Genomic DNA, 14384 nt, shown 5'->3' with positions numbered 1-14384 from the left:
TCAAGAGAGACAGGGAGCTACTGGAGAGAGTCCAGTGGAGGGCTGTGAAGGTGGTTAGGGGCCTGGAGCATCTCTCCTATGAGGAAAGGCTGAGAGAGCTGGGGCTCTTTAGCCTGGAGAAGACTGAGAAGGGACCTTATCAACACTTATCTAAAGGGTGGGTTTCAAGAGGATGGGCCCAAGCTCTTTTCAGTGGTGCTCAGTGACAGGACAAGGAGCAACAGGCACAAACCTGAGCACGGGAAGTTCTGCCTCAATATGAGGAAAATCATCTTAACATTAAGGGCGCCGGAGCACTGGAACAGGCTGCCCAGGGAGGCTGTGGAGTCTCCTCTGCAGATACTCAAAACCCACCTGGATGCAGTCCTGTGTGACCTGCTCTAAGTGAACCTCCTTTGGTAGGAGGGGTTGGACTAGATGATCTCCAGAGGTCCCTTCCAACTGCTACCGTTCTGTGATTCTGTAACACCACAATCCCGAACAACGAATAACACCCCAAAACCACCACCATCCAAAAAAAAAAAAAACCCCAAAAGCCCCCAAAGAACTTTAGAGGCTTGTATGATCTTGAGGAATGGAAGAAGACTTCTGTGGTGCTTTCAAGACTAGAGCCTAGACTTAGTGAAAACACAGAAAGGAATTGACTTCTCTTTCTTCCCAGTTGCTACGTCTTTCCAGCTGCTTTAGGAGAAGCCTGAAATGCACATTTGAACTACCTACAGGTGCAGGTATTCCGTTCTGTCACGAGATATTAGCCACGGAGGCAAAGGGCTCCGGAGCGGCGGGTGGCGCCGGGGGCCCCTTCCCGAAGCGGCAGAACCGCGGCCAGACCGAGGCGGCAGAAGCGCCGGGAGCGAGAGGGCGCCCCAGCCCGCCCCCCCAGGGAGGGGAGCGCGAGCTCCTGGCGGGGTCCGCTCGGACTCGCCGTGGGCGGGGACAGGAGCGGCGGCGGCCAATCCCCTCGCAGGGCAGAGCGGCCCCGGGGAGCGCGGGCCCGGCCGTTGGGGCGGCGGTTGGCGCGGGCGGGGCGGGCAGGGCAGGCGGGCGGGCAGGGCGCAGTCCCGCCCCCGGCTCTAGAGGCCGACTCGACTAAATCAGGACTAAATGGAGTTAAATCCAGCTGACGACCAGTCACAAGCGGTGTACCCCATAGCTCAGCACTGGACCCAGTCTTGTTTAACATCTTTATCGATGATCTGGATGAGGGGGTTGAGTGCTCACTCAGTCACTTTGCAGATGACAATAAATATGGTGGGAGTGTTGATCTGCTCGAGGGTAGGAAGGCTCTGCAGAGGGATCTGGACAGGCTAGATTGATGGGCTGAGGCCAGCTGTATGAGGTTCAACAAGACCAAGTGCTGGGTCCTGCACTTGGGTCACCACAACCCCATGCAGCGCTACAGGCTTGGGGATGAGTGGCTGGAAAGCTGCCAGGCAGAAAAGGCCTTGGGGGTGTTGGTCGACAGCCGGCTGAACATGAGCCAGCAGTGTGCCCAGGTGGCCAAGAAGGCCAACAGCATCCTGGCCTGTATCAGCAATAGTGTGGCCAGCAGGAGTAGGGAAGTGATCGTGCCCCTGTACTTGGCACTGGTGAGGCTGCACCTGTGTGCAGTTTTGGGCCCCTCTCTTCAAGAAAGACATTGAGGTGCTGGAGCGTGTCCAGAGAAGGGCAACGAAGCTGGTGGAGGGCCTGGAGAACAGGTCTTATGAGGAGTGGCTGCAGGAACTGGGGTTGTTTAGTCTGGAGACAAAGAGGCTGAGGGGAGACCTTATTGCTCTCTGAACTACCTGAAAGGAGGTTGTAGTGAGGTGGGGGTTGGTTTCTTTTCCCAAGTAACTAATGTCAGGACAAGAGGAAATGGCCTCAAGTTGTGCCTGGGGAGATTTAGATTGAACATTAAGAAAAATTTCTTTACTGAAAGAGTGGTCAAGCATTGCAACAGGCTGCCCAGGGAAGTGATGGAGTCACCCTCCATGGAGGTGTTAAAAAATATGTTGATGTAATGCTTCAGCACATGGTTTAGTGGACTTGGTTGTATTAGGTTGACAGTTGGATTTGATGATTTTAGAGGTCTCTTCCAATCTAATGATTCTGACTCTATGAATTTAAATGCAATTACAGTAGAGCTGGGAGCCAACTGCTAACTTTTGCAATGTTCTTGTTTCTTAGAACCGTACAGTGTGAGGTCCAAGACAGGTTTTTATTTCAGTTTAGAGGCAAACCAAGGTGCACTCTTACTTCAGCCCAAGGACAGAAGTGAATTAACAGTCTCCTCAAGGAGCAAATCACTCCTGGAAAAAGTCTTGTAAGATTGGCATTACACAGTGGGAAGACCCCTACCTCAGGCTTGCTTGGCACAGAACTGCTTAGGTTTGAATGATCTTCAGACTTGGGGTTTTGACTTGATTTTTGTCTTTGGTTTGGTTCTGTGCTGTCCTCTTAGTTTCTGAAAATTTTATGGTCCTGTCTAGGTAGGAAAAAAACCATCTTTAGTCCAATATGGTTCTCACAGTCAGTCTGCTTGTACATGTCCTGTCTATAAGGAGGTATGTGAGAATAACGGTTAAATCCTTGAGCAGAAGTGCAGTTTTAATTCTGAAGTCTCCTATCCTGACTAAATTCGACTGTGGGTTTTTTTGTTATTTTATTTTCCTTCTTGTTTTTCTTTCCCCTGGGACCATAAGGCAGTCAGCTTTTCCCTGAGAACAGAAATATATCTACTAAGATTCTATGAAGTGAATCAGTCACCAGTGAGTCAAGCAAGTGTACCTTAAGCTGATACTGCATAGATAACAGTATGCAAAAGTGTATCATGGGTAAGACTTAAGTTAATCTATATTTTGCTTAGCTCTGCTGTGATTTTAAACTTACTTTTGTTCGTATTTGTACAGTGTCCAGACTAAGGTACTGTATCTTATCTGACAGAGAGTAATGTCTAGCAGAGGGATATTAGTGAGATGTGCATGTTAGTGTTAACTTTAGCCAAATTTTATTGCTTGAAATAAAGAGCTTTTAGAAATGCATTGTACAAAAGCATTGTGAACCCAACAGAGGCACTGACTGGGAGAATCCTTTAACTTTATGCTGCCACTAAACCAAGCAGATCAGTTTCTTCTTCCAGCTTCTTGAGTGGTAATACAGACCTGTACATTGGTGTTACCTTTTTTCATCAATGCAACCTACTTATGATGGAGACCTTTTCTACGTGGTATCTCAGCAGCTTTGTCCTGTCCAGGCTACTTGACCCTCTCCCTAAAAATAGTGTTTTGGGAGTAATTTTAACTGCAATGCAGAATTTGAGATTTGTATGATTCGTTTTGATATAGAGAGATGCCTCTTCAAATGGGGTTGTGATTCTGCTGCTTCCAGAATGGGCTTAATTCTTGCTTTACCAAGGAAAGTCAGTGAAATGGGAGTATTTTAGTTATAACGTTGACAACGTGAAAAGTTACATAATATGTAGCAGACTCATATCTGTCTTATACATTATCTTTTTTCTTTTTTTTTTTTTTTCCTCTCTTTCCCCTTTTCCTCTTTTCCCCCTATTTTCTTGCCAGAGAATGTACTCCATATTCTCTATTAGTGGGACTGCAGGTTACACATTTGCAGTATTTGCCATAGGAGGAATGAGTCTTCCTAACTGACTTTTTCCATTTCACCTGGATGTAGTGTGTGTGGCTGTATGGCAGGGAATCGCCAGGTGAATTGCATGCTGTATTCCATCTGCTATCAGCTGGCTCAGCCTTTCTCTTGAACTTGTGAATATATTCTTCCAGGGCAAGTGCATATCTGTTGATCACGTATGAAACTTGGCAGTCTCAAGATATGTGTAGTTGCAAAACTGAATCTTCCACTGACATGTGAAATGTTATGCCTTTAATACAGCTGCAAGGCAGGCTGCCAAGTGTGGGATCTCTTTTAGTAATACAGATGAGAGCAAGAAGTATTGGCATCTAATGGTGTTTGTCATTCTGCTAAAGTGGGTCCATATTTTCATATGAGCTACTGCCTTAAAAACACAACCCAACCCTAAACCCAACCAAGCAAAAATAAAAAAAAAACCAACAACCCCTCAACAAAACAAAGCATCAAAACCCCTCCAGTCGTTCATCCTTTTAATTTTTGAAAGTTATTTGTTAAGATATGCTGTGAGCTGCTAGGGAATTTGATGAGCCACAAAGGAGTAGAGAACAGGTGTAGGGTTTTACTAAATGATGTTGTAAAATTCTTCTGTTTTCACATATACAGGACATGCAAACCTACAGCAAGATTATTCCTTCCTCCCCTCCTCCTCCCAGTTGCTACAGGTTCAGCAACAGTTCTTTCCCTAGAACAGCTAACAGTGACAAGTTTGATGGCTGTAATTATAGCTGGTAGATTTAGTGAACGCTGATATTGGCCACTCAACAAGGTTTAGCGATCTTGATGCAGATTCTAAGTGGGACTTGGAGCAAAAGAAGTGCCATTAAACCAAACTGCTCAGCTTTTAGAGCAAAAGAAGTGCCATTAAACCAAACTACTCAGGCTTTTAGCTTGTTCCTACAGTGAAACCGGGTTGTCATCCTTTTTTCCATCGAAATTCAGAGGAAATTCTCATATGCTGCCTGTTCCTTTATCACTTAATCTTCATTATGTGGTATTGTGCATTAAGAAAGCAAGCTCTTGGAGTGAAAAGTGATTTGAAGGATTAAGAGGGTGTATGTGCAGAACTGGTCTTTTGGGCAGCAGATTTCCTGGGTTAGTCACGGAGGGAATGCTGGGAATACTGGGAACTTTTTTTACCTATGTGATTTTTTAATTACGTAGGTAATTCCTTAAGGGTATATGATGCAAGAAGAGAGGCAACTATTTGGCTATTGGAAGTCATATGAAAAGTACTGTTGTTAAAAGTACCATAGGAAGTCCTTCAAGCCACTGTGTTTGTAAAAAAGATGAAATGCATTGTTTCCAAAATAATTGGAGTTATTTTGCAGATAGGTCTCTATTTAGCTGCAATTTTGAGAGCCATGTTGGAAATACGGTCAAATAACTTTTGTACAGTGACGTTCTTTTTGTATGTGCATTGTTTTCCTGGATCCTTCTTCAGGTAACTGGCTGATAGAACAAATTGAGTAGTATCCTTTTTTTTTTTTTTTTAATTGCAGTTAAATGGTTTAAAAGTACAGGTCATAGAACAAGATGATAAATTTTCAGTATGTCTTAAAAGTCCTGTTTTTCACCTTTCACTTTTTGAATCATAAAATGTGTTATTGGTAAAATTTTTTAATATACCTCTTTAATAAAGGAACTTACCTCTTTTGACTATGTGGTGCTTGGGTAAGCAGTATCTCATGGGGGTTTGGTTGGTTGGTTGCTTTTTTTCCCCTGTGTATTTTTTTGTGAATTAGATTACTGAGGTAATCACTAAGTCCTCAGCATAAAACAAATGTTGGAAATACACATCAATTTATCAATTAAGATCTATTTGATGCAGGATATAGCTCTAGAGGTACTGTTTCACACTTTTTTTGTTGTTAAATAAAAGAACCTCCTCTAATGGTATAGGTAGTTTAATGAAATGCAAGGTGGAAATTACCTTAACCGTTCAGTAGGAAAAAATAACTTTTTTATCTTTAAACTGATGTTATAAAAGTGTTGGCTTGTGGCTTTCTTTTTGTCCCTCATGTTTTGAGAAGAATAGGGAGAACGATGGGGAAAGAAAATCACATTTATTATTTGATTTATGTGAATTAAAGTAATCTAGATGCATTCAAGCGAAGTGCCTGACTAGGATAAAACAATGTTACAGTTTAAAAGTAGAATCCAGAAGAAATACTATTTAAAGTGTACGGTATTTTTAAGTCTTTATTACTGTGAGTGTTTGCAAGTGCTTTGTGCATAATAAGTTGTGCATTTCTGGTTGCAGTTAAGTATAATTGCAGCCCATGTCAATGAAACAAATTCCTGTTTGGCAGCTGCATCCTCAAGTAATGGTATAATTTAGTCTAAGCTGTTCTGTACTTCCGTTTTCTGAAAACAAAAGGGGCTGGTGCAAAATAAAAGTAAAGCGTAACTAAATGTTCTTGAACTATTGTCTACCTTGATTTACACAGGAAGATCTGTTTTTGTAAATTTGACTAAACTGCTAGTTTCTTTCTTAACTCTTAAATAAGCTTTATAGAGTATTGTTTTCTAGAGTTCAGTGTCTGTCTATTAGAGAAACTGCTTAAAAAGTAAATGCATTGAACTGTTTTTTTCTAGAGAAAGACAGAAGCATAGTAAGTAAATCAGTATTGTCTTGACTAACAGTTAATTTTATTAGTTCTTTCAGTCGACTCATTAGAAATGTGCTTGCATTGTGGATGGGATGGACAAACTCCTGGTCAAACTCAATTTCATGACTGCAGTAAGCTGAACTAACAGTATCTTATGCAGGTGTGAGAGCAGAGAGAAGGGGAAGAGAAAGGGAGATTAACCCTGTGCCTGAAGTTGTGCTGCTTAAAAACACTAGCAATGAAATAGGGTATTTGTGCTTCTCCACAGCTTGATCTGCTTTACACAGTTTAAGGTGACTCTCTCTTCTATTAGAGAATAGATAAAAATTCATGTCAAGTTAAATTTAGCATGTCAGTTATATTGAAGTGAGATAATTAACTGTCTGAAGAAGTGGAGCAGAGTTGAGAATCGAATGAAGGTGGTGGCTTAGTTTCCACAGCTGTCTGGTTTCTCTACTAGACAGGGAGTCTAAAATAGAGATGTGCTTCTCTGGGGAGTTGAATTTTCTCTCAGATGTATTTTTGCTTGGTAAATACAGCCCCTGAGGTTTGTGCCTTTGGAGGTTGCAACTCATTAGTGTTAGAAAGAAACAAAGGGAAAACCAAAATACCCCTCTCAAAACGTGGAAATAACTGCTCATCACAGTTTTCCTTTTTTTCAGGAGGAATTCAGCTTCCAATCATATGCTAAAACTACTGCGTGAGGGAGCTAGTCAAACCTTCAAAACTACCAAAAATGTCAACTAGATTGCATACAAAATTGCTTTGCAGTACACTAGAATTGTACAGAAATGATCCTGATAAAAATTGCTGCCTCTTATTCTGCCAGTGTGTGTATGCGAAGAGTGTGAGCAACGGTATAATAGGAGAGTAGACTGGACTACAAAAGCAAAGTTGAAGCATGACTTGAATTTATATTGCAGTTAAGGACAGGAGTGGAAGATACTAACCAACAAACACTGTATAGCCTTGAATCATGAGGCCGAGAGACAGTTCTGAAAGCTGTTCACAAGGCAATGGAGACCCCCACACCCCCAGCCCCAGTGTTTTGTACTGTCAGCAAAAAGAAAATCCAATGGAAGCCAAAGACAGCGAGTGATGGCTGGCTGGTCGTCATGGCTGGAGAGCCAAGGTTATCTCAAGTGACTTCAGTCAAAATGTGTGAAGGTTTGTTGCGTTGCCACCTTAGTGGTTTTTTGGAGGATGATCAGTGATGGACACCCACAATGCTGGAGGGTTGTGAGGAGGGAGGAATGAGCCAAGAGCACTAATAATGTGCAAGACAGAAGTGAGCTAACTGGCTCGACCGAGGAAAGAAGCTGAGGGAGACGTGGTTTACTGGAAGAGTTAAGCGCTTAAAAGTCAAAGGTATAAAGAGGGTTTTTAAAAAAAAATTATTTCTGAGTTAGTATCTTTGTAGAGTATATATGATTTTTACTGTGAAGACGATTTGATGTTAAGGTAAATTTTTAATACGAATTTTGCATATTAAAAAGAGCACACCCACCCTACCCCCCAAAAAAAGCAACGTATCTGTTTGGGGCATTGGTCCTGGCGAATGTTCTTGGTTAGTGGCTGGTTGACAATAGTACATAAGTAAGTGATATTGATGTAAAACCAAAAAAAGTAACACTTAGGATATTATGTTTCTAAAGAGCCTAATTTTTAGAATAAAAATATTTTAAATATTGAAGCCTTGATTTTAGAAGTGCTGCAAAAGACTTGGACTCTTTTACATGGTCATTTTAGAAATGCACATTCACTTTTGTGTTTGACTCATAACCTTAAGGCATTAAAATGGATCCACCTTTTTTTTTTTTTTTTTTTTTTTCTGGAGGAATACAACATGCTTAGGGGCTGGCCTTTGTCTGTCATGCATTCCCACCATGACAGATTTAGCAAACTGCAGCTGAGAAGTTAGACTAGTTTGTACTTTCTGCTGCTTGTGCTGGGGAAGAAGCTATTGTTTTCACTGGATCACTGGCATGTTGATTACTTTGATGCCAAAAAGCATACGGTTTTGCTGCTGTTTGTATTTTCAGTCAAAGAATGCAGGCAAGAACAAACAGAAATCCCAAAAAAGAGCTTATTATAGAGTCTCCGCAGCAGTGCAAGGATGCAGGTCCTTGTGAAGCAGAAGTGGAGAGTCCTGTGGTAGTGCTGGTAAGAATTATTTAAACAAGCTATCTCTTCCCTTTAATAATTCCACTTCTGTCTGCCAGTGAAAAACTGCTTAATCTGATGCTAATGAGAATTTCCAGTATTCTTACTCGTGAAGGTGTGTTTAAGATTTAGGTTTTATTCTTTGTGTGTTGTCTGCCTTTTTAATTAATTTTTGCTCTTCTGGTTTATCAAACCTTTGGTTCTCTATGAGTGTGACTTCGGAATTTGGTTTTCATATTGCTACTTTTCAGTGTCTGTTCTGTCTAGCGTAGTTGTACAGCTCTTTGAACCTGGCATGAAAACTACTTATGGTTTAAAATACATTCTAACACCTCTATTTTTTAACTGCCCAGCATATCTTTCAGTTAAATATATTTGAACTCTCTGAAGACTGTGTGTTAAATTTTACTTACATGTTCTAAGAACTGTCTAAATAATTCAGGTGTGCTTCTGTTAAAGGATCTATTTTTCAGTGCCTTCAGTGCACATTATTTAGGAATTTAAAGTTTTATAGTAGCTTCCAGTGAGGGAAAAGGGAATATTTCAGTATGTGGGAGAACTTTTTTTTTTAATATCGCTACACACTTAGTTCGGTTGGAATTTTAGTAGTACAGCAGGAGAACATAATAAGCAAGCTGTAATGAATCCACCAACTCTCTCCAGCTAGGACAATAAACCTTCTCAAGTAACAGAGGAGGATTGTTAAACTAATAACATATATCAGTAGAAAGATGTACTTTGATAGTTCTTACTAAAATTCCAGTTTTACTTAGTAATGTCTCACACTTAATTGCTGAGTTAAAAGATGATGTTTTCCTCTTTATTTGTCTGGCTGTGGTTGAAGGTAGTGGGAGCTGTGATCCTCAAATTATGGTCCCCCCCTTAGTTGAGCTTCTCACTATGCATTTAAGAATTGAGCTAAAACGTTTTGGCTATCTATATTTAGTAATACACATCTGTAACTTTATGGGAATTGTTACTGTATATATAACTGAAAGCTTACATGTGTGTAAGTGAGACAAATTTTCTTTTCCTTTACCCTGTTTTCTTTAGTTTTCATTCTAGTCAGAGCAGTTGTTAGTAAAACGTGTTTTTTTTGTATGGGTGTGTGCTGATTTCTGGTCCAGATTTTCATCAGTACAATATGAGCTAATCTTGTGTGTGCTTTCCTGCCTTTGGAATGTTTAACTTTATTTAGAACTGTTTTTATTCCCCCATGGATACTCAGAGAGGATATTAGTGTTTCTGCAGATACTTAGGGTACTGCAGTTGATCAGCAAGCATATGTACTTATTTAAAAAAAAAAGGTATGAAACATTACTGTGTTTACTTATAATCATTTATGAAATACATCCTTATAATTTTCCACACACTACTTAGCTTAATGTTCATGGATTAATATACTTCCAGTGTTTGTCCTCCGTTTTTTCATTTTCAGATGAAGTGGGTGCATTCAAAACAAAGGTCAATATTTCAAGGGAAGAACATTTCGGTTCCACATAGGTCACGTTAAAAAATGTCTTCGCTGTCATTTCAGTTGCTATTTTGGTCTTAATCTGTTACATATATAGACAAGCATATATATGGCATATAATTATAGATGGTATAATATCCCTTTTTGCTTCTACTTTTGTCTAGTTTATTGAGGAAAACTAGATGAAATGGTGCAAGGACACTTTGCACTAAGTGTACTGCTAGGCACAAAGCAAAAAGTAGGGCGCTATGTTTCGTTTAACACCGACATTTGGATCCATTTTTATTTCATTGGGTTGTGATGTTGCAGTAGATTTTTACTGCCACATTGAAAGTAGGTATTTTCTCACTGGTATAGGGTGCAGTAAGGCAATAAGTAGGACTGGTAACTTTGCTAGTCGGTGTAACAAAGTGTAAAGAGCAGAACTTCTTGTTTTCTGGATTAGAAACCTTAGATAGCAATCTTCAAAAGCATTTGGAACAGGAGGCTTCTGGTTTACTGTAGTAATACTTCTCATCGACCATACCCCAAAACGTTATTTCAGGTGTGGGTGTATTCCTTTTGTATGGGCAAATATGATGTATTGTATGAGTAGTCTTTATAAAGATGAGACCAAATCAGCTGTCAGGACTTCGAGGAAGCAACAAGTTTTTTGTGATATTTGTTTAATTCTTTTAAATGTAGTTCACAGGGAGTCTGTGGAGTATTGAGGGAACTGAGTAGTTGTAACCAAGCATCCCATGTGACACTGAAACTATGTTGGATGATTGAGTGCTGTGTCTGCATTGAACTTTTCCTGGATAGGTGGGTAGGCTCGTGAAAGGAGTCATCTGCAGCTTTCAGTGCCAGCATGTTAGTACATGTGCTCTCTTGTTTTCCTGCGATTTGAATTAGATTGTGTCATAACTTCCCTTTTGAGGTTAGTAAGCAAGAAGAGCCCATGGAAAAAGCATTTAGATTTTCCAGGTGGTGCCTCAAAACCTTACTTGGGATGAACTGCTGCTGTGCTAGCTGTTGTACAAGTTACCAAATTGGTACATATGCTGTCCAGGTGCATATTGATAGTCAGAAGTAGTAACTGCTTATCAAATTGGATGAAGTTTCTGGGAAGTTGGAACTTCTGGAGGCCACCTTTCTGCTTAGAAACACGCTGGCAGCATAAGACACCTACAGAGCACTGCCCAGGTCTGATCCCAGTGTTAGAAAATTCTGTGCTGTTAAGAGAACTTCCTAGGACACAGCATGCTTTTACTTCATGTCTGAAGGTAAAGCAGATCACACAGTAGGGCAGAAATTAAGCAGCTGGAATTTTATCCATTTTAACAACCTGAGGTAAATACTGGCAATACAGAAGGTCTTATCAAAACTATTGAGCTCTGAAAAGTGTTCTTGAGTTTAAATGGACCTTGACCATCAATGAAATACTTCTTGTAAATAAAAGCACAATGCTTTGTGATTTAGGCTGCGTTCATTGGGTTTTGGAGGACCCCATTCTCTTCTGTTATAGCCCCCTGAATACTTGGGTGAACAACAGAACAAGAGTTTTCAGGCTTTTAGGTTAAAAAGGGATGGGGGGAAGGAAAAGTTAATTATTGTTTGCTAAAGAAACATTGTGCAAAAAAAGCCAGTGTAACAGTACTCTTTGTGCAGCTTGCTCTGTGTCTGTAGTCCCAGTAAACACTTCTGGTCTGTTTAGGTAAGCATGAGAACAGGTGACTTAATGCGTTTCCTTCTTTCAGGTCCTAGAGATTTAAAAATTTTGAATTTCACGGAATCACAAAATCACAGAATTTGTCAATGAAAAGCGTATTGTTGCTAAATAAAATTTGACAATGAATTTGTCAATGAAAGCGTATTGTTGCTAAATATAGGCATAGTGGTAGTTTTTTACATAAACCTATAGCATCTTATTCCCTACCACTGCCCCAAAGTTTACATCACAAAGTTAACCATACCTAAGAAAGAGGATAATGAGTAATGTAATATTTAAGAACAGACTCTAGGATACATGTAGTTTTTTGAATGGATTTTTAAGTTGATTAAAAAGTGACCCAACCTGGGCAATTTATTTTGAATTTATTGTGGTTGTGGGACAATACAGATACAGGGAGCTGTTACCCATGGTTAGTATTATATAGTCTTATTATTTGTCCAAAGTGGCTTGCCTCAAGTCAATGTTCAGAAATACGTAACGCCATATATTAATCAATTTATATGCTGTGTTGTCTGCTAGTGCTTGTAGCTCCATTCTACTCTTTATGGGGACTTGTTGATTTGCAGGTGTATGTGCTAAATATGTTTTTATAAGGTAAATGAAGTTTTGTAGCACAAGGCTAACACTACTCAGTATGCTTAACCTGACCATCCTTTGTTTTGTGATAATAAAAGAAAACATTTGCCTCAATTTAAACATACAAGAAAAAAATGTATTATTTATTTTTGTAATATATAATGTAGCCAATCATTGAAATCCTAACTTTAAATTCCTTTTATCTGATGACTTTTAACCCTGCTTGTCCAAATACATAAGGCATATTCTGGCAGATTAAAGTAATTATCACGTTGGTATTATGACTGCTGTTTTGAAATGCTTCTCTTTTCTGTTAAGTTTCCATACCTATAATACACTGGCAAAACCCAAAGTGGTACGGCAGATACTTTGCTGTTTTATCTTCCTACAAATACGGCATTGGCTAGCTCGAGTGCTGGACCCCGTGAAGCCCTATGCTCTTAGCATTTTCTTAGATTATGGAAATAAAAATGTTGTTTGTTGCAAATTAATAGGAAAAGATAAACCTTGTTTGAAAGACTGACTTTTAGTGCCTGTAAGTTTGATTTTGCAGTTTTGACTAGGCTGAGTTTTATTGGTGTCAGCTGGTCCATAAATCATATATCATATTCAACAGTACCCGGCATCTTTTCTTTTATATTACATTAAATAATAGACCGGAAAATCTTTTTTTTTTTTTTTTTTTTTTTTTTTTTTTCTGGAGAAGAGCTTGAGAGAGAATCTGCTTCCTATGATGTTGTAGGTTTGGCTAAATGCCAACGTCAGTGTGCTGTTTATTGTTTTCTTTTTTCCTAGCTGGTTCAAACTGATAAAACATCCTCTTCCTTTTGAATCTGACAAGTAAGTAAGAAAGAGATGAGTAACACTTTGGAGAAACCTGGGAAAGCAAATTTTTCATTAATTTTTACAGAAATTATATTTATGCAAATCAGGTACTCTACTGATTAAATAGGAAGATGGTTTAGTTTTCTGGTACCACTACCTCCCTCTGTGTCCCATTGACTTAGAGGAGAGTTGTATATTCAGGACCTCAGCTCCAGAGAGCTTTAGATTCTTTAAAAGCTTCTAGTGAGGGTCGAATCTTTTTTTTAATCTTGTATTTACAGCATGTAAGCAAAATGTGAGCAAAGCTCATTTTCTTTTAAGATTCTTTTTTACCAGTTTTATGGTTGCGGTGGACTTGTTTTGTGACTCTAGGGTAGCAACACATTTGCAATGAATTGAATGCTTTCTGAAGCTGCACTGTATGCATCTTCGGTTTTTGAATTAGCTGTGTTAGAGAAGTGATTTTTTGTGTGTGTGTGTGCACCCATGAAATAATTTTAGTTACACTGTTTTTAAAAGTAATCCTTTTCCTCTATTTTGGAGAGGAGCCAGAGCTAGCTTTCTTCCAGTCTTCACCTGTCACCTTCCCAGGAGAATTAACAGGAGGATGGATGTAGCTCTTCAGCACCAGAGAGAACTGGATGAAAATGCTGCTCGTGTTCAGCACCACATAAAAATCCATTACCCATTTGAGGTGACAGCTTTCTTTTGCTACCAGTTAGTGGAATTGGTGCTGTGATCTATCTGCTTGGAAGTTCAGACAGTGGATGTCCTGATATGTGAACTTTCTGACTGTATTGACCATGTATATGTTTCTTCTTTCCTTTAAAAGGCTTCCCAAACTGTATTTTAAGTATATTAAAATATGTGGCCTGAAATAATTTTTTTTAAGAACGTTTTGAAAATTGTGAGCTGCACTGAAGCTGAGTGGCAGAGTTCAAAAATGTTTTTGCAACAGGTTTTAATAAGGACAGAGTTTCATATTCTGTTTAGTAATCTGAATCTCTTCTGCTTCTGAAAGAGTCCCATCAGCTCCCATCTATTGGCAGAAGAGGTGATGCAGCCATCTGATCAGCATTTCAGAGTGCCAGTCTGGCTGAAAGCTTGCTGGTTGGGAGGATCACCTCCTAATCTGTGTCAAAATATGACTGCAGTGGCTGGTGCTAGTGTGAGAAGGCTCAGGAACATGCTGGAAGAGAGAGAGGGTCCTTCTAGTGTCAGCCCTTCTTTCAATCTAACTCCATTGTGAAGCCAAATCTTTAGCTAACTGAAGAGACTGATTGTATACACAACTCAAATGGTCTTTCTCCCCTACTCATTCCTAAGACTCAGTTTAATTTGGAGTATTTATCTTTGTTTCTCCTAAAGGTCACTCATC

At 39.7% G+C, this 14384-nt stretch overlaps 1 protein-coding gene across 3 annotated transcripts in view; it reads left to right on the top strand.

The window, feature by feature from the left end:
• The window catches only part of DOCK9 (dedicator of cytokinesis 9), a 151189-nt gene that overhangs the window by 30256 nt on the left and 106549 nt on the right, over window positions 1-14384 (top strand). The window contains exon 1 of one of the 3 annotated variants that reach the window (XM_086482051.1): window positions 8304-8417. The exons of the other annotated variants lie outside the window; for them this stretch is intronic. Within the exon in view, the coding sequence (XP_086338177.1) occupies window positions 8304-8417 (114 nt within the window). Of the gene's footprint in view, window positions 1-8303; window positions 8418-14384 lie in introns of those variants that run through there. 3 annotated transcript variants of the gene reach the window in all.

The sequence above is a fragment of the Leptosomus discolor genome, chromosome 1 (genome assembly GCF_034619465.1).
Source record: "Leptosomus discolor isolate bLepDis1 chromosome 1, bLepDis1.hap2, whole genome shotgun sequence".
Classification (NCBI taxonomy): Eukaryota; Metazoa; Chordata; class Aves; order Leptosomiformes; family Leptosomidae; genus Leptosomus; species Leptosomus discolor.
This window is presented reverse-complemented; position numbering and strand designations above follow the sequence as displayed.